Below are 21,866 nucleotides of genomic sequence, written 5' to 3'. Positions count from 1 at the left end.
CTCGTCCTTCTCTGAACTGGTTTACATCTGTTTTCCGTCATTGGTCTCTCATTAATTGGGCTAGTTCATTCCAAAGAGCTTATATACCTTGTTCGCTCTTCTTTTTTTTTCAATTTTTATTTCATGCAATTACAGTAAATAATATTAAGATGAGATATGTCATCGTGATTTTCATATCTCTCAGCTTCAGCTCGCAAAATCGTGGCATATGGAATAAAGATTATGATGACACTACCAAATTCCAGTGGAAGGAGAATGTGTGGCATGTACTTGATTAGGTAACAAACACAACTAATTAAAAGTAGTTAAATCATTAATGATGCGATGAACAAATAATCAAGAAGTTGTGAACAGTCACTCTCAAAATAAAATGTATCCACTCCTTCATTTATGTTCGTCATTCAATCCTTCTTTATGATTAGGACCTACGAACTCAAAGGGAACCACCCATTCTCATAAATATTCAATTAATCCATGTGTAGATGACTTAGAGAAAATATGGTACAGGAAGAGGTAGAGGTAGATGTGGAGATCAAATCTATGGCTGATAAGTTCCACATGTTCGCCATGAGATCACAACATGTTTCCAAAGCCACTCGCTACATTCAGGGATGTGATCTGCTCGAAGGCGAGTGGGGCAAAACTGGAAGCATACTCTTGTGGAAATTAACTCCTGGTAATGGAAATATTATTTTGTACGTCTCATTCTATGCAAGTTAAACCTTAAACTATGGTATAGGTATACTAGACAATTGGATCTACGGAAAAAAAAAAGAATGATATATTTGATTTGTAAACGCGTTTTGGTGTACAAGTACATGGAGAGCCAAGAGTGTCAAAGGATAGGATCGAGGCCATGGATCTTGAGAATAATGTGATCCAGTGGAGGGTGTTGGAAGGACCTTTGAAGAAAGAGTACAAGAGCTTCTTGAAAACGATGAAGGTGAGCCCTAAGAAAGGGGAGCCTGGAAGTGTGGTGAAGTGGAACATGAGGTATGAACAACTTGATGAGAACGTGGCTCACCCAGAGAGGCTCCTTCAGTTCTTCGTCAAAGTGATTAAGGATATTGACCGATACCTCTTGTCTGATGATTAGGGGACTCTTCTGCTTGGCGTATGTGTGGTAGAGTTATTATATGCGTAAGGAATCTTCTATTCTTATGTACGTTTTGTATGTCTTTCTCGATAATGTGATAATGTTCACTCTCCGTTCAAAAATAAAAATAATAAGAAGAGAAGATAAAAAATAAGATAAATCTACCTTCCAGACTTATGATTGGTTCAATTATTTAATGTTACTAACATTTTAAAAATATTATACAGTATATTATTTGATTGAGAGACTCTATCTAAGAGAGTTATTGATGTAGATGTTCTTACCATCTCTTTCCTTCATCCTCTGTTAGAATCCTCTTGTTACATAGAGAATTAGTTGGTAAATATTTAATTTTTTATTTATAATTGATTAGGACAAAGAGTTACGAATTCTAAGCTATAATAGAATAATATTCATAGCTACATACATATGCATGAACCTAGTTGTTTATATTGTATCAAATCTCCAATATTATATTACACATGTTAAATGTAACGCCCCGAAAATTCAAAAAAAGAATTCTGAAGATTACTAAAGAATAACATAATGAAATATTATAATTCCACAATACGTAAAAGTTAAAATCTCATTAAATTCTAAATTTTAAAGGAAAAAAATGTAGGAGGATATACGAAGTCTCGCAATACGTCCGAGAAACAAACTCTAAATCTCAGCTACTCTGCTCCTCTTCAACGTGAACGGACAATCGTTTGGTGAGACTACGCATACCATACTAAAAAAGTTCACTTACGGATACGAACAAACATGTATCTCGAAGTTATTATTCAAAACCATAGTTAACATAGAAATTTATAAAAACACATAATATCAGCAGAGTGGAAATATATTAGCATAACATAAATAATTACGTATTAGCAATATATGAAACGTACAATATCCAAACATTAGTTGATTCAATCCATATACTAGCAGCAAAATATACATAATAAACATGATAACGATCTTAGCAGTCATTGAGGTGATATGGGAGTACGACCCATAACATGAACCAATCCCGATACAACTAACAGAATAGGGGACTAAACAATATATCCGCTGGTAATGACGGTAGCATGGATTGTGCTAAATAAAGCTAACTAAATACAAGTCTTAACAAAATATTATACTCTCTTTATTAATAATCTCACGTCGATTTGTCGATTGGAAAAAATTGTTTAAACCATAAACTTTTCAATTAATGTCTTTTAAAACATGGATTTTTTAAGGCCATTTAAAATACAATAAATATTTTTTGTTATAATTTTAAATTATTAAATAATTTATTCTGAATTTAACAATTTTAAAAAGTAATTTATTAAAGTCGATTTATTTTTAAATATAAATTAAATTTTTATTGTTTTTTATTTAATTGTTAAAATTGTTTAATAATAAGGGTATTTTTGTGCATTTTCATTTCAAAATGTGTAGTTTCCAAATCACCTATAATATTAAGTGTGGTTTTCAAATTTCTTTTCAAATTTTGTATATTATTCAAATTGTCCCAATTTTTTTTCACTAAATTTATACGTCCTAATCCATGGCTTCTCTTTGCTTTTGTCGTGGACCGGGTTAGTTAGACATAACCATCGCTAGTACATCGGAAGGGATACGAGTTTTTAAATCCTTGACAAAAAAGACCAAACAGGTACTCAAATTCCACATAAATTTGATATAAAGGACAAAAATGAGATCACTAATGACGTAAGAACAAACAAGGGGACATTCATTATTCAGATGGAGAAGAAAAAATTAAGAGAGTAATGTCAAAAACCAATTGGTTTCTTTTATATTAAATGATACATGTATACAATATATATATATATATATATTAATTTTGTTTTTTTTTTTCTAATTTATGTGACACATATGGTAGCATGGGAGAAGAATTATTGATTTTGTTATACTGTATATTAGGACCCGATCCGCGCTACAGCGCGGGGAAATATTTTATTATTGTTAAAACGGATAACAATTTAGAAGATGTTATAGTATCTGTTTATTATAGTGTCTATGTTTGTCAAATTTGCCATATCTTTTTTATAAATAATTAATTTAAGCAAAACTTTCTTGAGATTAAGAGAATGAAAGAATATTTTACTTAACACGTGGTTGTGTAAACACGATTACTGAAATATTATTTCACACGTTTTGTCTTTATTAATACGAAGTTGTACATAATAGTATAAATATATATATATATATATATATATATATATATATATATATATATTTTACACATCGTATACATGCGAAATCTATTGGACAATGTAATCACCATAGTGTATATAATTACTTTTACTTTATGATTTTAAATGTAATTCTGTAAAATGTATTCTATTTTGAAGCATTGAAAGAATTGGGCTGTATTATAAATAGGTCCACCAACAAATTTGGGTCTTTGTTTAACACTTTTTTTTTTTATATTTATGATATGGGTTTCGGTGGGATTTCTATTAAGCTTTTATTTTAAAGAGAAAGGTGTATGTTTGTTAAACAATTGGGAATCGAGACATTTTTTCATCAACATCGTTTCCATCGTTTCATCTCCAATTGGGAATCGTTCAATCTTTTCATCTCCATCTTCTCACGATCAAATTTTCAGAAAAGAGAGTAAAATCAAGTTCAATACTTCTTCAATCAACCGAATCTTGAAGAGAAAACAAAAAATTGTGAAATGAGAGAAGCTCCGATTAGTCGAATCAATTGGGTTTGTCTATGAAGATGATGGTGCTATCAATCGGTTGATTCAGTTTTCACCCATGGCTTTAGCGATCCGATTTATGTAAACCAATTGGATTGGTAAGTTGCTAAAAGTTATGAATAAATTTTCTTTAAATTTCCTCGATTTTACATGTTCTAACTCTTTCTGTACTGTTCTATATCTCCAATTCAGTTTTGAAAACGAAAATTGCTAATATTAAAAATAGTATATCATTACCGTATGTGATTGTTTGACATGTTTCCTGTATTTTTTTGAGTACATGTGAAAGCCTATACTATCAACCGAAGGATATATATAAAGACATCATGATATTCGTAAGATAAGTAGTTGTTTCTTAAAATGTTTTTAATTGTTTTTTATTGGAATATTACATCTTTACTGATTAATTTGTTTTGCAATTTAATCCAGGAAATGAAATGAGAAGTACTTCCAGTAACCCAGTTTATTACAATAGAGTATAATGACATGAAGCCATAAACAGTAAGCTTAATTTCTGAAGTTTTCAATCTTTGTTTAAAATTTGTAGAACTTTCCAATTTGTGAACTTTTTGTTAGTCTATCCGTTTTTAGTTACTGTTTAAGTTATTCTCAAAGAACGATTCTAAATAATTTTTTGTGGCTTTGTATTGAATTGAAAGAATTAGAAAATGTTATCTGGGAATAATTGGTAATATACTGACCAGGTGTAAGTATTTTTTTTGATTCAATGTCAGGAGATTGATTAACGTTTTTTGGAGGAAGACTTATTGATAAGAGAGGATAAGTTTTAGCAGAGAAAAAATTGAAGGTATGTCCTAATTTGTTTGTTTAATAAGAATACTTTTCCTATGCTTCTTGTTCCTTTGGTTGCTTGAAAATGGAAGATTAGTTTGACTGTTTTTTTATAATAAAGATTAAATCTATAACAACTTATTCTTTGTCATTTATTTGAAACTTGAAAAGGATAACAAAACATAGGAATAGGGAAAGTAATTGAAAAAAACAAAAAATAAAAAACAGCATAAAAAATCAAATACTTCATTCTTCTATTAATCCTCTTGCCAAACATGCTTCCTTGTATGATGGATATACAACTCCATCATAAGTCCTCAGATCTTCATCACTTAATGGTCCTTTAAGAAAACGGAAGAGAAGTTTTAGGGATAAATTACCAGTAAACTTACTTGAAATAGAAGTAGTTCTTCGAGTGTTCAATGATCTCTTTCTTCGTTCGAAGCATTTTCCTTTAGGGATCCAAGTAAAAACCTCAGGAATCTCCTCAAAAGTCAGTTGTCTTGCAACTTCAGAATTACGGTTTAGGTCGAACCAAGCCTCAAGTACTGGATCTGTAACATTCTTTGGCTTTCCAATCTTTGTCATGTTTTTACTGGAAAAGGTTTTTTTGGGCTAAGCTCAGTTTGTGGTCTTTGTGGCAAAGTATGAAGTAAGGAAGTTATATAGGTGGTGAAGTTTAGGGTTTTTAGGTTGTAAATATATCTTATTAGATCTCATTTGTGCTCTATTCTATATATTCGTTCAGAATATTCTAAAATAACTAATACAGCTTATTCATGGGAATACTATGATCTTCAAAATCTTCTAAATAAAAAGTAAATATGTTTCGAATGTTAAAAAATATTATAATTAAAGTACAATTTTTAATTATGGTAAAATGCTTTAAATAGTTTTCAATGTTTTAAATCTTTATGGTAAATTTTTTTTGTTAAACTATATAATAGATTTAATATATTTACATTTTCATTAAATTATTTTAGACTTACATTCCTATAGAGAACATAATATAATAAGGATACAATCTTTTGATTATGTGTGCATAGTATTACATTACTATATAGTACGTAATATAAAAAATGGAACCTTTTATAAAATTAATATCTTAAGCAAAACAATGGAAAACTATTTGGTTTACTTAATTAAAAAAGTCTAGAAAACAATCTTTCGTAAAAAAAAGAACACATGATCGAACCTCTTATAAATTCTGGAATACTTCTTTGAACACTACATTCATTGTCTGCCTTTGAATCTCACCTTCCTTGTCAACAATCAGAACTTTCAAACCTTTCTTAGAAGTCACCCTAGAAAGAGCAACATATAATTGCCCATGTGAGAAAACCGGTCAAGGCAAAAATAGACCAACTTCGTTCAATGATTGTCCCTGACTCTTATTGATGGTCATAGCAAAAGCAAGAGCTATAGGGAATTGCCTACGACGCATCTTGAAAGGTAGCTTGGTATCAGATGGCTTGATAAATGTTTGAGGAATCAAAACTAAATCACCACTTCTGTCTCCTGTAATAACCATCGCCTCTAAAACATGATCAGCCATTTGTGTTATCTGAAGTCTTGTTCCATTACATAATCCACCTTTAGGGTCTAGATTTCTCAACAACATAATAGGAGCCCTGACCTTTAGGCGCAAATTATGATTTGGTAATCCTGAGATTTTGATACTATTTAAGAAGTCAGGAGTGAATACCGGATTGTCTACAGAGTCTAAATCAGTTGGATCAATGCTATCACAACTCAGGAAGCTTTTTTCTTCACCTGGAAAAGTTTTCAAAAATAATAAGTAGTTTTAATATTTCTGAAGTTTAAATTTAAAAAAAAATGATCTAGTAAATTTGAAAAACTTTCAAAACCTCTAATCAAAAAGAAACAAACCTGGTAATTTATCAAGCATGATTTGATTTATGGTATTGACATCATCATTTCTTGGTGCTAAAATAGCTCTCTCCTGAAAAAATTTTGCATCCTTCTTCGTTTGCAAAGACGCAAAATCCCCATATATAGCTCTGCTGATTGCTTCTATAGGATCATCAACATCAGTAATTAAAAACTCTGCAGGGATATCTATTAGAGCCTCTCCATCATTAGGTTCAGCAATTTTCCCGTCACCCACATCCAAAATCCATTTTGAAAACTCTTCAATATCTCTTGCCTCATCTTCATTTAATTTGTTGCTTAGGAGACGCATGTTTTTGGTTAGCTTCAACACCTTGCAATGTTCCCACAAATAAGATGCATTCAGTGAAGACAATACAATCTCCGCTCGTCCGGCACCATTAATAACAGGCAGTATTTGCCGGAAATCTCCTCCAAAAACAACAACCTTACCACCAAATGGCTTATTTCGTCCTCTACCGATACAATCTTTCAGACTTCTATCCAAATTTTCAAAACAGTACTTGCTCATCATTGGAGCGTCATCCCATATAATTAGAGAAGCCTCATCCATAAGATTTGAAACATCATCATTAGGAGTCATGGTACATGATGTACTATCATCAGGAGTGATCGGGATCCTAAACCTGGAATGTGCAGTCCTACCACCAGGAAGTAAAAGCGAAGCAATTCCACTTGAGGCTGTATTAATTACAATCATTCCCCTATACCTAAGAGCAGCAGATAAAGTCTTCCACATGAATGTTTTTCCTGTACCACCAAATCCATAAACGAAAAACACTCCTCCTTTATCATTCAATACCGCATCCAAAATCTCATCATAAATTTCTTTTTGCTCCAAAGTTAACATTTTCACCCATTCATCATGTTTCTCTTTCTGCTCCTCCCTATTGTATTTCATCTCTTCGACAATAAAATGATTGGAATGATCAATAGTTTCCCTTGATGGCTGCGGCATATTTTCAATGGTAGATAGTGAACCACCATTCATCACCATTAGCTTCTCTATCTCAATGAGAGTATAATTTCTTTTATCTGCATCTGTTAAGTTTAAATCTGCAAGAAAGAACAATTAAAATAGATATCAATTTAACCACAGACTGTTGTCAATAATAAAAAGTAGTAAAGTATCACAAAATAAGTGAAAATAGGAAAACAACCCTGGATTGTTATATTCTTCTCTTTTCTTTGTCTCAATGTCTTCAGAAAGATGTATCCATGTTTCTTCCCAAACATGTTGTGGTTGTGATAGAGATTCTGACAAAATCATATTTGCAAAAAGATTACGTAACTGAGGACCAAAACACCATTGAGTTGCATCTACAATGCTGTCAATAAATATCTGATCATCATCTAGGATTCCTCTTGCAAAACATGCTTCTTTATAGGTTTTATAAACTACCCCTTTGTAGGTTTTCAAATCATCAAACGATTTAGGACCCCGAACAATATTTAGGAGGATTCGCATGAAATATTCAGGTTCCATCCGTCTAGGAACGTAGTCAATCCTACCCAGAGAAAAACCTCTCTTTCTAACGCTCCATTGCTTCTTCTTACCCTGCCAAGTAAAGTGACCAGGGATCTCCGAATAAAGATACTGATTAGCAGATACGTTGACAGTATTTAAGTAGAACCAAGCTGTCAATTGTGAATCTTCATTCTCAGAATTTTCCAATACTTCTTCTATGTCATCATTGAGCTTAAAATAGCATGGTTTTTTCCCTTCAACATGGAACGAAAGTCTTTGAATTGGAGTTGTCCTGAACTGTATTGGGAACTTGAAGATTCTCCATATAGCTTCAGACGCAGAAACATACCTATTAAAAGTCTCACGTATTTAAGTGCACATTTTCTAGAGATAAGAAAACATTGAAACGATAGTAAAGGATTTTATAAAAATACCTGCAGTCAAAGTATTCTTTAATTTCATTTTTCTTATTCTCATTCTGTGTGGTTTTTCTAACAGTCGTTGTTGTGGATGGTGGATTTGGCTTGACTGGTTCCACAACCATAGCAACACGATCAGGTCCCTTGTTAATGTACTTAAACAAATATTTGATAGAGCCACTTTGGTTGCACCATTCAACATTGATGTGAGCTCGATATCTTAAACACAACTTCTCATTATACGGCACCACATATCTGTTATCACACTTGAAACCACCCTTCTCAATAAAATGCGTTGATCGACGCCTCCTATAAACTGGATAACCATCTTTCCCAACTTTTGTAATCTCTGCATGTGCCTTAGGATACAATTTTGAACATTTCCCATCGACCATACATGGTGAGTTCAGATTTGCAGCTCCACAAGGTCCATGAATCATGGAATCTTTAATGATCTCATACAGGTCAGGCTTTGTATCTTTATAAGGAATTTCTGCACAGCTAATCTTGTTGATATCATCGCTACTTGGTAGTTTACTTTTTTTATCCATGAATAATAGTATATGGGCATGAGGTAACCCTCTTTTCTGAAATTCCACTGTATACATAGCTGCCAAAAAACACTTTAGTATGTTATAACACATTCAACGAAGAGGAGGAAAATTATAAGTAGAGGTTTAAAAATAGGTTACCTGCAACAGTTTTTCCAAGTAGCCTTTTCTGTGTCAAATCAAACATCAAAGAATCCAGTTTGATCTTGAATAGACGACATATTATATTAGGTCTATCATTTGGTGTGAGACCTCTTGCTTTGCAATACCTTGTTATCTCTGGCCATTTAGGATTACATGTGAAAGTTATAAAAAGGTCAGGAAACCCAAAAGTTTTGCATATAGCCATGGCATCATAGTAGCTTTGAACCATATATCTTGGACCACCAGTGAAAGAAGAGGGAATAGAGATAGGATTTCCTTGTTCACCCATATTTTTCAAGCCTGAATCCGCTGCTTCTTTGACGGCGCTGTAATTTTGACACCTAAGCTTAGCCTGATTTAGCTTGATATATTTCAACCTGTTTGACTCTATTGCTGAGTACGCATCAACTACATACTGTTGGAACAACCTCCTAGATAATAATAGTGTATGAGACTCGCCAACTCTTTCTTGAATCCTAAATGCAAACCACTGACGCATACTAATACACTTTATTTTGGTTGTTTTGGTTTTATCCGTGTATCCCTTTTGAATTCCCAGTCTGTAACCATCTTCCCCATAAATGTGAATCAATGGATACTGTAATGCCAAATAGGAAGGGTGAATTTCACTGATTCTCTGTAGGAGTCCTGTGCTTTTTTCCTCTATAATAATATCACGCTCTGGCATTTCTTTAACAAAATCACCTGGTATGAGAGCAGCTATTTCTGAGACTGTTGGGTTAGTGTAATTCCTACCATCCAAACCAACACGATCACTAACTATCCTCATATGAAATGTGTCCTCTGTATTATTAGCAAACCTATCTCTAGCTGCCCTGAAATGTGCTACATAAGGATTAACTTCATCCAATGTTTTAATTAGTGGCTCTATTATATCCTTTCTCAAGTTTTTCTTCCCAACTGTTGTATCTCTGTTCTTTGATTTTGCTGCAAAACAGAAAGGTGAAAGTAACCACATTATTATAAAGTGATGAACATAACTTTGTCTTTTAGTTTGATTTAGTCAATACCTGAGAACTGTTTCTCTATTTGATACTTCGTTTTCTGTATCTACGATGTATAGCTGTGAGAACTTTGCATAATCATTCTGTTTCGGCTTCATACTTCCAATAAGATGGTAATTAGCTCCTTGTAGCTGGAACATATTTGGTCCCTTTCCTTGATGTATAGCTCTATCTACTTTTCCTCCTAGAGATGTCATTGCGAAAACCATTTCATAACCTCTACTATTGTTTTGGAAATGTCTGCTCATGTTGTCTTTACCAGTAACCAACTTTTTTATAAACTGAGGAGGTTCTTTGAAAAGTGGTAGTTTTACGGTTCCTTGTAGACAACATAGAGAGAATTTAGGATTATTTGTGTTTCTCCTCTTGTTAAGCCTCTCATCATACCACAACAATGCACCACAGTACTGACATGTATGATCTGGGTCACCATGATCTAAATACTCTGAAAGTTTAAAGTATATTAACACCAACATCTTAAAAAAATTTAATCATAGTAATATAGTCACAAAATTTCAATAGTACCTATTTTGCTGGATTTTTTTGTAGTAGTTCTGCCTTTCCTTGTATCAAGTGTGGTTTCTGTTATTGTTTCATGTCCTTCGGTTATGTTAAATCCTTCATCATCAGATAAATTTAGTTCCGCTGGGATATCTTCATCGCTGCTAGTACAATAATATGACTGCTCCTCTTCATAAATAGTCTCTTCTGTGATTTGAAAGTTAAATGATCATTAGTTAGACAACAGATAATGAGAGACATTCTTCTTAATCAAGTTAAAAGTATACCGTCTGATGAATTCTTCCAAGCAGATTCATCAAATTCTGCTTCCAAATTTCTAGGCTGAATACTGACATGATTTAATGATGTATGACCTGATATGGTTGAATCACGATTATATATAAGTAGAAACCAGTCAAACAAAGAATAGTCAAACAAAGAACATTTGAGAATACATTAAATTTATATAGATGTTTTAATTTGGAAGACTCACAATTGACTTTATCTGTAGATGTTTTATTTGCAACATTATCTCTTCTAAAAGCTTTTAGTCTCTGTTTTGCTTTTTCGAAAACCGTAGCAGAAGATGTGGTAGAATGAATTGGCCTGACATTACCATGTGAATTTGATCCATTGTATACATTCTCGGAACCTGATAAAATCTCTATAATTGTATAACATATTACGTTATCTAAATAGACCCTGTAGTACTATTATATAAACGATCTAATGTAAATTTTATATTACCAGATTGAAGAAGCGATTTGTTGGAAGAAGATGTCTGTGGAGGTGGAGGTGTTTCAATAGTGGGACTGTTTGCTCTTGGTAAGTTTGTAATATCTTTGAAAACTCTAGTAAAAACTGATTTGACTGGGATAGCAGAATTGCCATAAGTTTGACTTGAGCTGGTAAGCACACTCAAAGGAGTATGTGATGGTATTAATCTATTCCTTTTTGGGGTTTGCTGACAATCTTCATCAGAATTTGGTTGCTCGTATCTTTTTTTCATATTACTCTACTATTACTCTACTATCGTTGAAAGTAGGGTTTGATAGCTTCGTTGATAGTGAGATGGTGTTTTGTGAGATTTAATAAATGTGTTTGGTGTGTTGACTTATTAGGAGATACAATTCTGTAATCTTTTTTCATTTTATGGTAATGCCCTGATCAACGAATCCCCGAAAAAGTGTAGACCTGGTTATTAATTTGTTTTGCGTATTTGTTAGGTAATTTCTAGTAAGGAAATATTTTAAATATCCATTTTAAATGGTATTGATTTATTTGTATCACAGTATTTTGTGATTCAAACTTTTAATACTGTGTCTTTTTAAGAAAGTGTACGTGTATTGATTAAAAAAATGTGCATTGAATTTAATTTGTAGGAGTTGTTGTGTCGAAGATTCGCCAGAATGGGATTCAAATTTAAGGTAAGAAGTATGTGCTTTTCCTTAGTATACAATAACATATTAACATAATTGAATATTAGCAGATTTATTAAATAATTTAGAGATGACCTCAAATTAGAATCATAAAATCAATATATTAAAATCACATGTAATTAATACATGAGTAATAAAATCAGTAAAACCTGTATTAATTCACATAAACAGGTCCAAAATAATCATTTAAAAGTAGAAAAGATCACGATGCTTTTTATTCATTATAGCATGGAAGTTTAACATAGTACCAAAAACAAAGCCATAATTCAAAATAACTAAATCGAAATTGTCAAAATAAATTTGCTTGAAGAGGACAGAAACATAAATTAAGCAATCGTGATATTGTAAATAAATGTGTCTTCTTAGCCACTTGCAACATGAGCATCTTCAATAGCATCACTTATTGACCCAATACACAACTTCTTTGAAGAAGACGAATGCTCAGAACTCTGACCAGAAACATCATCTTTCCTTTTGGAAGAGGGAGTTGTGGAAGGTGTTGACAATGCATTAGTTTGTTCTGAACTTCCAGTTAACAATAAGCTTTCCTGGTAACAATATTAAAAAGAGTAGACTTAGATACATCAAGTTGGTAGATACAGTACTAAAATTTCAATTCACGTGAAACTCTACATTGTACCTGATCACAACTGACAATTGTAGTCAAATCATCATCACCTTCAAATGTCTCCAGTTCGTCACCTGGCTCATTTTCAAGCCCAACATTCGCATGAGAGACCTTGTAAACTTCTTTGCCTTCTCTGATGTTATCCTTTCCAATAGTCACGACAAACTGAAAAGTCTTCCCAACTAACTCTTTCAATGCTTGAGGGATGTTTGTTGGATCTTGCATCTAAAGTTTAAACAAAATCATTAAATCCATAGGCGGATATCTAAATTATTTTCTGAAGATAATGAGATGTTAATATGTTACCTCATTAAAATTGCCATCGAGAAGCTGAAGAGAGCTGTGTTGTACTATCAACTTGGCTTCTTTCTCAAACAGGATACACTTAAGTTGTGCAGTTGAATCCATAACACAGACAGTCAACCTATACCTATAAAATCCGTACTCACCAGGGTTAAGAGGTTGATCACTTTCAAACAGCAGTAATATATGGTCCTAGTACGATTTAAATTACCTTGGTTTGACTTTAGTAACATTTTCATTACAGCCGGAACACCAAAACAATGTCTTCTTGTTTTTTTCCACAACCTCATTTTCAACTTTGCAAACCTTGTACACTGTGGTATTACACTTTAAACAGACAAAGTACTACCAAGCATACTCTGTATCAATCGCATAGATTGAGCAGAAAATCTTGAATTTCCCTTCCTGCAAAAAAATATAATTTTAGTTTATAAAATTCATGTTTATATAGTATGCACATTAGTAAAATACAATAATCAGTTATATGTACCTCATTATATGCCCTGATTTCTTCAATCGATTTCTTTTCGCAGTGTTTAAAGGCTTGAGCTTTCTTATTAACTGCTAACTCCTTAGGTACACCTTGTTTGATTGTCAAGGCAAGACCATCCTTAGGCAGCCTATTTTTGTCGAAATAATTATAGTCAATAAATTATCACAAAACAAATTAAATGCTAATAATGGCTTACATTTCATGAAACTCCACAATTTCTGGATAGTTTGGATCAATCTCCATTAACGAAATGTCATAAGCATTTGACACTGATCGTTGACCTAATACATGAAAATGTATTAGAACTTTTTATATCTTAAAAATGTATAATAAGTAGAACTTCTATCGATATTTTTACCTTTGAAAGAATTGATCTTAGCAAAGCGCAACAGATAAATCACCACCTGTTGTCTATTGTTTTCACAAGCAGCTAGGATTCTCTCAGCAAAACCACCCCACAATGTACATGATAGTCGGTCATCACTATATGGTTGATGAATAAAGATAATTTAGTAAATAATTATTAGAATAACTGAACTTATTGATCACGATAATACCGTATGTCTCTCAGCTCAAACTCAACTTTCTTCTTGTCCTTGTTTTCGACTTGATGAATCTTAAGTTCGCCGACATTGACAACTTGACCTACGACATCTGTATAATCATATTTTTCGCATATCATATATAGTTATGATTAAATAACTATAATTAATTCTAACAAAAAGTTTTAACCAAGATACTTACCAACCAAAATGTTTTCATTCAATCCAGCTTCGTCAATGACCTTCTCAAAGTCAACCAGTTGGAGGAACATGTCATTAGTCAAGGACGCACATGGCACCATGGAGGTGATGTTGATCAACGTCATACGGTAAGGATGGTTCGTAACCCTGAATTTCCCAGCGGATCTAGTCATTGTGAAAGTATCAATGATTACCCATTGCCCCGATTTGATCAGTCTCTGGAACTTTCCAAACTGTTGTTTCTTCACAGTTGCATGTATGAGGGTACCCTATTTAACAAAAGGAAATATATTAAACTTCAAAACACTTAACAATACATAACAATAAAACCTAGTAAAGAGTTCGGTAAGCTTACTGAAATATCAGCTAGAACCATTTCAATGGTTTCTCCGGAATAGACAGTGTTTTGCTTCCAAACATGAATGATTTTGACATGAATTCTCCATCCTGTTTTGAATGGCCTAATGGACTGCAGTTCTGTGGTAGGGACGTTCTCGGCAGCCATTGGAGAAGGTTTGAAAGAAGAAAGGAGAAAGAGAAGAAGCTATGGTGGTTTACGATTCGATAAGTATCATAGTATTTATAGGAAGTCTCCATTAGGTATAATTTGATAGTATATTTTATGGTATATGGTATATTCGTAGCATTTCGGCAGAAAATCTTAGTAGTTAATTACGTAATATATTCTTAACAATTTTTTAAAGATGATGATCAATTTTCTTGGTGCAGTTAAGGATTCGAAATAAATTGGAGTATGAATTAGGAATGAAAGACATAATTAAAAATGCGGTTTGGTAAGATTTTGGAAGATTGATATCTGTAAAATTATTTTTATTTGAATTTCGTTTTCAATGAAAACGATACATAAATTATAAATCTATTTTGCAGGCTTATTGCAGGCTTATTTCAGGAGGCCCGAAATAGCCCATTTTTACATCAATATATATCCGGATATCCAATTGATAATTATCGGGTAATTTAGAATTTTTAACCCGATTCAATAGATTTAAAAGTCATATTTAACCTTAATGATATGTGTTAAGATAAATTTCGACTGGGGCATTTTCGGGCAATGAGAAAGTTGAACTTCTCTTTTACTAATATAGAGATACAATAAGTGATGTAATATTATATTATGTATTATGTATTTATGTGGCACATATATGCCAGATAGTACTGTTACAATCTGTATTTGTCTATATATTTGGTAATTGAAACCAAACTTCACAAAGAGTACAAAAGTTGTCAACAATATTTGGGCATTCGTTACACGTAAAAGGCAATACATATAGGTGTTGACTGGTTCTCCCGCTACCTTCCATAAATGCTGCGTTTGCGGGTGGTAGCGGTTGCTAGCGAGTGGAACCAATCACACAAACCGTTCCTAGTCGCTCCTAATCACTTCTAATCGCTCCAAACCACTGAATTCCAAAAGCTACTTCCCGGCTACTTCCCGCAAGCGTTTGCGGTTGCGGGCGATTGCGGTTGGAATTTTTTTTTTTTTTTAAATAACTTAAAAGAAATCAATGATATTGAATTTTTTTTGTTATATATTCTATCTAACTATTTTACTCATTAAGGATGAGAGAAAATGAAGTACGGATACGATTGCAGAGATTATAAAATAAATAGTTAGAAGAAAATAATATTCTAATTAATAATAATCCGGAAAACTTGATGTAAATTTAATGGCACATCGCACATAAGTTCAAAAAAATCTAAATAAATATAATATTTCATCAGAAATTTAAGAAAATAAAATTATTTGTGAAATATATATATCAGGCTATCAGCACGGCGGCTCCAACAATGCCTGTAATATTTCCCTCTTCATGGAGGCGACCTGTAATCCTCCCTCTCCGGAGTGTAAAGACCTTCAAGCCTCTCGCATGCCTCAAATTAAAAGGAGAAAAAAGGTAAACATATGTCTCTCTATCTCAAATTATAAGAGCTCAGTGATCTAATATATTTTGGTAGGATGGTACTATTGCCACTTAAGATGTCTATAGCTAGCTATACCATGTTCGCAATCTAATTGAAATATTCATATCGCAAATGAGTGGGTTCCACGAAACTGAACATAAAGTTCGTGATTATGAATTGGATCAGTTTGGTGTTGTGAACAATGTCGTTTATGCCAACTACTGCCAACACGGTTAGTTAAAGTCGATCGGTTGCAAATGCTGCTGCTTAAGATTGTTATAAATCATCCTTTCGAGTGTAGACGTATGCTACAATTAACCTATATATCATTCTTGTCCACTATTTATTGTTTGTTAAACTTGTTTTCATACAAAGGTCGACACGAGTTCATGGAGAGTATCGGTATCAACTGCGATAAAGTATGGGATTTTTGCCAAAAATGCCACATTGTCTAAAAACGTTTTCACCAATGCCACATTCTCAAAACCTTAAAGAAAATGCCACAAAACAACTTTATGGCATAATGTCAAAAGACGATTTTTCTCTCATGATAATAATGAAGTAAAGATGCGGAAAAGTTGTGTCTCTTTCATGATTTTGGAGGGAAATGTACGGATGATAGACAAGATGGTGGATAAGATGATTGACAAGATAAATATGATGGACAGGATGCGGTTGATGGACAAGAAGCAGATGATGGACAAGAAGTAGATGATAGATAAGATGATACAGAAAATGATGGACAAGATGATAGAGAGAAAGATGAGATAAGATGCGGTTGATGGACAAGATAAATATGGCGGACAAGATAAATATGATTGACAAGATGAAAATGATGGACAAGATAAATATGATGGACAAGATGCAGTTGATGGACAAGAAGCAGATGATGGACAAGATGATACAGAAAATGATGGACAAGATGATAGGGAGAAGGATGAGAAGACAATGAAGAAGAAAATGATGTGGAGGATGATGGATAAGGTAATAACATGTAGGATGGTGGACCAAAAGAAGATGTAGAGGATGATGGACCAAAAGAACATGTGGATGATGGAAAAGTGATAGCATAGAGAATGGTGGACCAAAAGAGGATGTCGAGGATGGTGGACCAAAAGCGGATGATGTGGATGAGGGTGGAGAATTGAGTTTCTCGCTGGCATCTTTCTCCATATCATCTTGTCCATCATCCTAATTTTGTACATCATTTGCATTTTGTCTATCATCCACATATTGTCTATCATCTCCATCTTGTCCATCATCGGCATCTTGTCAATCATCCACATCTTGTCCATTATCCACATCTTGTCCATTATCCGCATCTTGTCTGTCATTTGTATCTTGTCTATCAACAGCCTAATAATCATCGAGGGGCATTTATGTCTTTTTAAGTGAAGGTTGTGGCATTATGGAAAAGAAGTGAACAAAGTGGCATTTTGACTAATTTTTTTTTACTGTTCATGGCATTTCTTTTAATTAACTCATAAAGTATCCCGTTCGGGTAAAGCCTTGGCAATTTCTGAGTTGTTAATAAAATTCCGTGCACTTTTACGAGTACTTTTGACCCTCTTTTACTAGCTATATATATATAAAATAATCGTCACATATTTTATTTGATTTATTTGAGCAGAATGGATTCAGATTTATGGTGAAAACTAGAATATCAGGAGTATCTATGGTGCGTATCTAATTTGAGCAATTCATCTTAAAACTGCCTGATCAAGAGGTTAATTTTGTTGCTCCTATTAAGCCTTTGTGTTGTTTTTTTTTACTTGTGTAAGAGCCGGACCAAAGCATTTGGGGGTCCCATACAAAATAAGAAAAAAATATAATCATAATTTTCATAGTATAAAAACTATATACTAAAAAGAAAATTCAGTTAAACAAAACACTTATTTTTTTAAAACAGAATACAAAATATCTTAAAAGAATATAAGAAATTCTAAAATTTTTAGAAAAAATAACATTTTTGTGTATTTGGAGACTTCATAATAACATTTTTCTGTATTTGGGGGCCTCAAAATAACAAAAAACTTCTAAATATGGGGGCCCCATTGCAATGTTTCAAATCAATGGTGTCAGGTCCGGCTCTTTTGTGTTCTAATCTAGATCCTTTTGGTATAGCAGCTTATTTTGGAAGCGCACGAAACAGCAGTGTGGCTTGACACCAACTACCGTCCTGCCCAAGTCCCATCTTTTATACGCTCTAATTTCGTTCATTTCCAACGCCAAGAAGTCTCTGTTCACTCCTAATTTTGTTCACATCCAATAAGTACTGTCTTGCCTGCATTCCTATGTTTTTTTCAAATAACAAAGATGTTCTAAATCTAGATTCTTACATTCTCTCATTCCAGAGAATAGAATATTTTATATGGTATTCTGGCATATGCCATTCGATTTGAAGATTTCTAAATGTATCTGAAAGTTTTTATAAATTGAGTTATTGACAATTTATTCTTGTATACTATTTTACATATGGTAGAACGTATGTTTCTTTTCATATCATTTTTATCAGTGTGTATGTATAATTTATTAAATATACAGTATTACATATTAATAAAATACTGTATAAATAAAATATATTCGTGGAAAAGAGAAAAAACAAAACGTGATTCATCAACTAATTGACCATATATATGCAGCCACTGGTCTCCCAATTGCCACTTGTTCAGCGCGCAGGAGGCCAATAAGTCATGGAACTCATGTACCAAACCAAACGATATGGCCACATGAGTTTACGTGACATAACAATAAATAGTGTTCGAGTAACGAGTAGGGCCATTTACATTAAAGTTTATCGAAATCAATTCATATTTGGATGGCTGTCGACGGATTTCAAACCATTTATTTGTAAACAGAATGTGAAATTTTTTTTTGTCAACTAATCAATACAAAAAACAAACTAATTCTCTTTCTCTAATTTACATATCAGCGTTTTCATGTTTTTTTTTTCAACCAAACATTAAATTAAATTAAAAAAAAAACTCCTAGATTGGTTGCCCAAACTGGAAGAAAATAGTTTACAAAAGAAATTTCAGAAATTAAAGATCTTGAAAAACGAATAAGACAATCCGCCCTTACATTGAAAACACAGGGAATCCTAGCCAGGGTGAAAAGAGGAAAAGATGATCTAAGCAAGGTAAAATCATCCAGCAGATGCGAGAACGCGGGCCAATCATCAGGAGCCTGTAACATTGCAACTAACTCTCCGCAGTCTGTCTCGAACGCTTGACAATCAACACCAGCCGTCTTAAGGGACTCCATAGCCCAAATCAAGGCTTGGAACTCCGAGTGCAAGGGAGTAGGACCCCGTCTATGGCTCCGTGCTCCCAGAAGAAGGGTAGTATCCTCACAATCACAATACCACCATCCCAGTCCCTCAAAAGGATCCGAACCTTTCCAGGATCCATCGACCTAACAACGAAAAGAGGAATCCCTGACCTCCAAAGATGGCAAAGAATCCAAAACTCTCTCAGAGAAAGCTTTAGCCTCCTCCCATAGTAACTTATCATTAGCCGCCTGATTTAGAATATAAACTGGCTCTGCCTCTGTTCCCTGGAAAACCTTTTTATTCATATCTTTCCAAATTGACCATAGAATCCATGGCAGCCGGAAAGCTATGTCGGAAACCCCCGATTGAGAAGACGCGCGCCAATAAATGAAATCTAAATTTGAGTATATCGAGCCATATGGAAAACCTTCAGGATCTATCAAAACCGGAGATGCTTCCCAGATACTGCGCGAACAAGGACACTCAAAAAGAGCGTGATTTATAGTCTCTACCGCAGAACCACACCGTTTACACAGGGCATCACATCGGACTCCCCGATGAGCAATTCATTCCAACACAGGGAGATTACCAGAGGCAATCTGCCAGAAAAAGTGTTGGACTTTCGGCGGGACTTCAAGTTTCCAACTATGGGCCCGAAGAGCCATACACGACGGCCGATCCTCAACTTCCTTGATTAATTCCCGAGCTAACCGATAACCCGATTTGATCGAGTACGTCCCCGACTTAGTATAATGCCATAGTAAACGGTCCAGTTTATAAGTTTTACTAACCGCTATACTGCAAACATGTTGTACATCCGCCAGATTCATAAACTCTTCGAGAATAGGCAAATGCCAATCCTTTGTAACTGGATTTATTAAATGATTAACCATCAAATTCGGATGCAGCAAACTTCCCCGACCATTAATTGGTCTTGGCCGAAGATCTGGTAACCACGGATAACGCTAAACCGATATAGAACATCCAGAACCTACCGCCCACCTCGCACTTTGTACCACCAAGTCCTTAGTTGAATAAATTCTCCTCCATGCAAAGGAGGGATTATTTGGTTTTTTTGCCATAAGAGGATGTTTATTTCTAATATATCGACCGCGCATCACCCGAGCCATTAAGGATGTCGGATGATGGATTAACCTCCAAAACTGTTTAGCCAACATAGCGTCATTTTAAATTGTTCTAGAACTCGGAAACCTAGACCCCCTTCACTTTTGTCATTACACATTTTATCCCACGCTACCCAGTGCAAACCACGTGCCTTATCATTATACTTCCACCAAAATTTTGAAATAGCGCTCGTGAGCTTAGACGTCAACTCCTGCGGCAGCTTATAACACGACATAACATGGGTCGGGAGAGCTAACACAACCATTTGATCATAACCTCCTTACCACCTTTCGATAAACACTTTGCAGACCAACCATTTACTTGATCGTCCAAACGATCCTTAACATAACTAAACACCTTAGTTTTCGAACCCTGAAGACTTTCAGGGATACCCAGGTAAGAACCATACCACCTTCTTTAGAAATACCAATAACTGATTTTAACTGAGTTCTTATATCAGACGGAACCTTCTTACCAAACATAATAGAGGACTTTTCCAGATTAACCTCTTGTCCCGAAGCTTGACCATAATTACCTATGATATCCATTACTGTCCTACATTCAATGGCCTCGGCTTTGCCAAAAAAGAGACTATCATCAGCGAACAACAAATGCAAAATGGTGGGGCTATCACGAGCAATTGTGATACCCGTTAATTTCTTCTCCCGTTCAGCCTTTTTAATATTTGCTATCAAAACCTCTATACAAAGTATAAACAAATATGGTGACAGAGGATCCCACTGACGTAAACCTCGTTGTGGTTTAATAGAACCCTGAGACTGACCATTGATAAGAACTTGATACGACACTGAAGATACACACCACGTGATCCATGTAATCCATTTCCTAGCAAAACCTAACTTAACCATAACCGCTTCCAAAAAATCTTATTCAACACGATCATATGCCTTACTCATATCCGTTTTGAAAGCCAGAAACTCCGATTTACACCTTTGGTTAGTATTTAACCCATGAAACATTTTCTGCACCACAAGAATATTATCCGTAATCAAGCGACCCGAAACAAAAGCCGACTGAGTTTCAAAAACCAGTGATGGCAAGAACCTTTTAAGCCGAAAACACAAAACTTTAGAAATAATTTTATAACTCACATTACAAAGACTTATCGGCCTAAACTCCGCCATCCGCTGCGGCTGATCAACTTTAGGAATGAGACAAATATTCGTCTCATTTAAACGTGGATCAAAACTACCTGATCGAAAAAACTCTCTAACTAAGGCCACCAAATCTCCTTTTAAGGAGGACCAAAACCGTTGAAAAAACAAAGCTGTCATTCCGTCGGGTCCTGGAGTTTTCTCCGGATGCATAGCAA

General features: G+C 34.0%; 2 protein-coding genes and 2 pseudogenes across 3 annotated transcripts; 2 read left to right on the top strand and 2 right to left on the bottom strand.

Moving 5' to 3' along the window:
- Window positions 1-401: 401 nt before the first annotated feature.
- On the top strand, window positions 402-1,271 carry LOC104757834 (MLP-like protein 168). Its single transcript, XM_010480623.2, has 2 exons — window positions 402-676; window positions 816-1,271. The coding sequence occupies exons 1-2, from the start codon at window positions 499-501 to the stop codon at window positions 1,094-1,096; spliced, it is 459 nt and encodes a 152-aa protein (XP_010478925.2). The 5' UTR covers window positions 402-498; the 3' UTR covers window positions 1,097-1,271.
- A 2,867-nt stretch (window positions 1,272-4,138) lies between these two features.
- LOC147924452 (acyl-acyl carrier protein thioesterase ATL1, chloroplastic-like) lies at window positions 4,139-18,579 on the top strand (annotated as a pseudogene). The gene is made up of 13 exons (XR_015586029.1): window positions 4,139-4,298; window positions 4,532-4,605; window positions 11,359-11,433; window positions 11,991-12,035; window positions 14,944-15,008; window positions 15,103-15,187; window positions 16,000-16,130; window positions 16,275-16,369; window positions 16,513-16,556; window position 17,273; window positions 17,627-17,691; window positions 17,768-17,863; window positions 18,265-18,579. The product of XR_015586029.1 is annotated as an acyl-acyl carrier protein thioesterase ATL1, chloroplastic-like (transcript).
- LOC104759708 (uncharacterized) lies at window positions 5,788-11,617 on the bottom strand (annotated as a pseudogene).
- Window positions 18,546-21,402, bottom strand: LOC147924451 (uncharacterized). Its single transcript, XM_087496783.1, has 6 exons — window positions 20,926-21,402; window positions 20,621-20,753; window positions 19,985-20,354; window positions 19,579-19,873; window positions 19,343-19,485; window positions 18,546-18,555 (listed from the first exon to the last, which is right to left on the bottom strand). Exons 1-6 carry the CDS (start codon window positions 21,400-21,402, stop codon window positions 18,546-18,548), a joined length of 1,428 nt encoding a protein of 475 aa, XP_087352909.1.
- Between the last annotated feature and the right edge of the window lie 464 nt (window positions 21,403-21,866).

The sequence above is a fragment of the Camelina sativa genome, chromosome 17 (genome assembly GCF_030686135.1).
Source record: "Camelina sativa cultivar CO46 ecotype springtype chromosome 17, ASM3068613v1".
NCBI classification, from domain to species: Eukaryota; Viridiplantae; Streptophyta; class Magnoliopsida; order Brassicales; family Brassicaceae; genus Camelina; species Camelina sativa.
Note: the sequence above shows the minus strand (reverse complement) of the source record. Positions and strands in the feature narration are given on the sequence as shown.

What these genes read in the sequence shown, in the direction of transcription:
- LOC104757834 (XM_010480623.2), top strand. Translation starts at nt 499, where the DNA reads ATGGTACAGGAAGAGGTAGAGGTAGATGTGGAGATCAAATCTATGGCT. An exon ending in CTTGTGGAAATTAACTCCTG is followed by an intron (nt 677 to 815) that starts GTAATGGAAATA and finishes TTGGTGTACAAG; the next exon opens with TACATGGAGAGCCAAGAGTG.
- LOC147924451 (XM_087496783.1), bottom strand. Translation starts at nt 21,402, where the DNA reads ATGGTTAAGTTAGGTTTTGCTAGGAAATGGATTACATGGATCACGTGG. An exon ending in GTGGTATGGTTCTTACCTGG is followed by an intron (nt 20,754 to 20,925) that starts GTATCCCTGAAA and finishes TCGTGTTATAAG; the next exon opens with CTGCCGCAGGAGTTGACGTC. An exon ending in GCCTCTGGTAATCTCCCTGT is followed by an intron (nt 19,874 to 19,984) that starts GTTGGAATGAAT and finishes TTGTTCGCGCAG; the next exon opens with TATCTGGGAAGCATCTCCGG.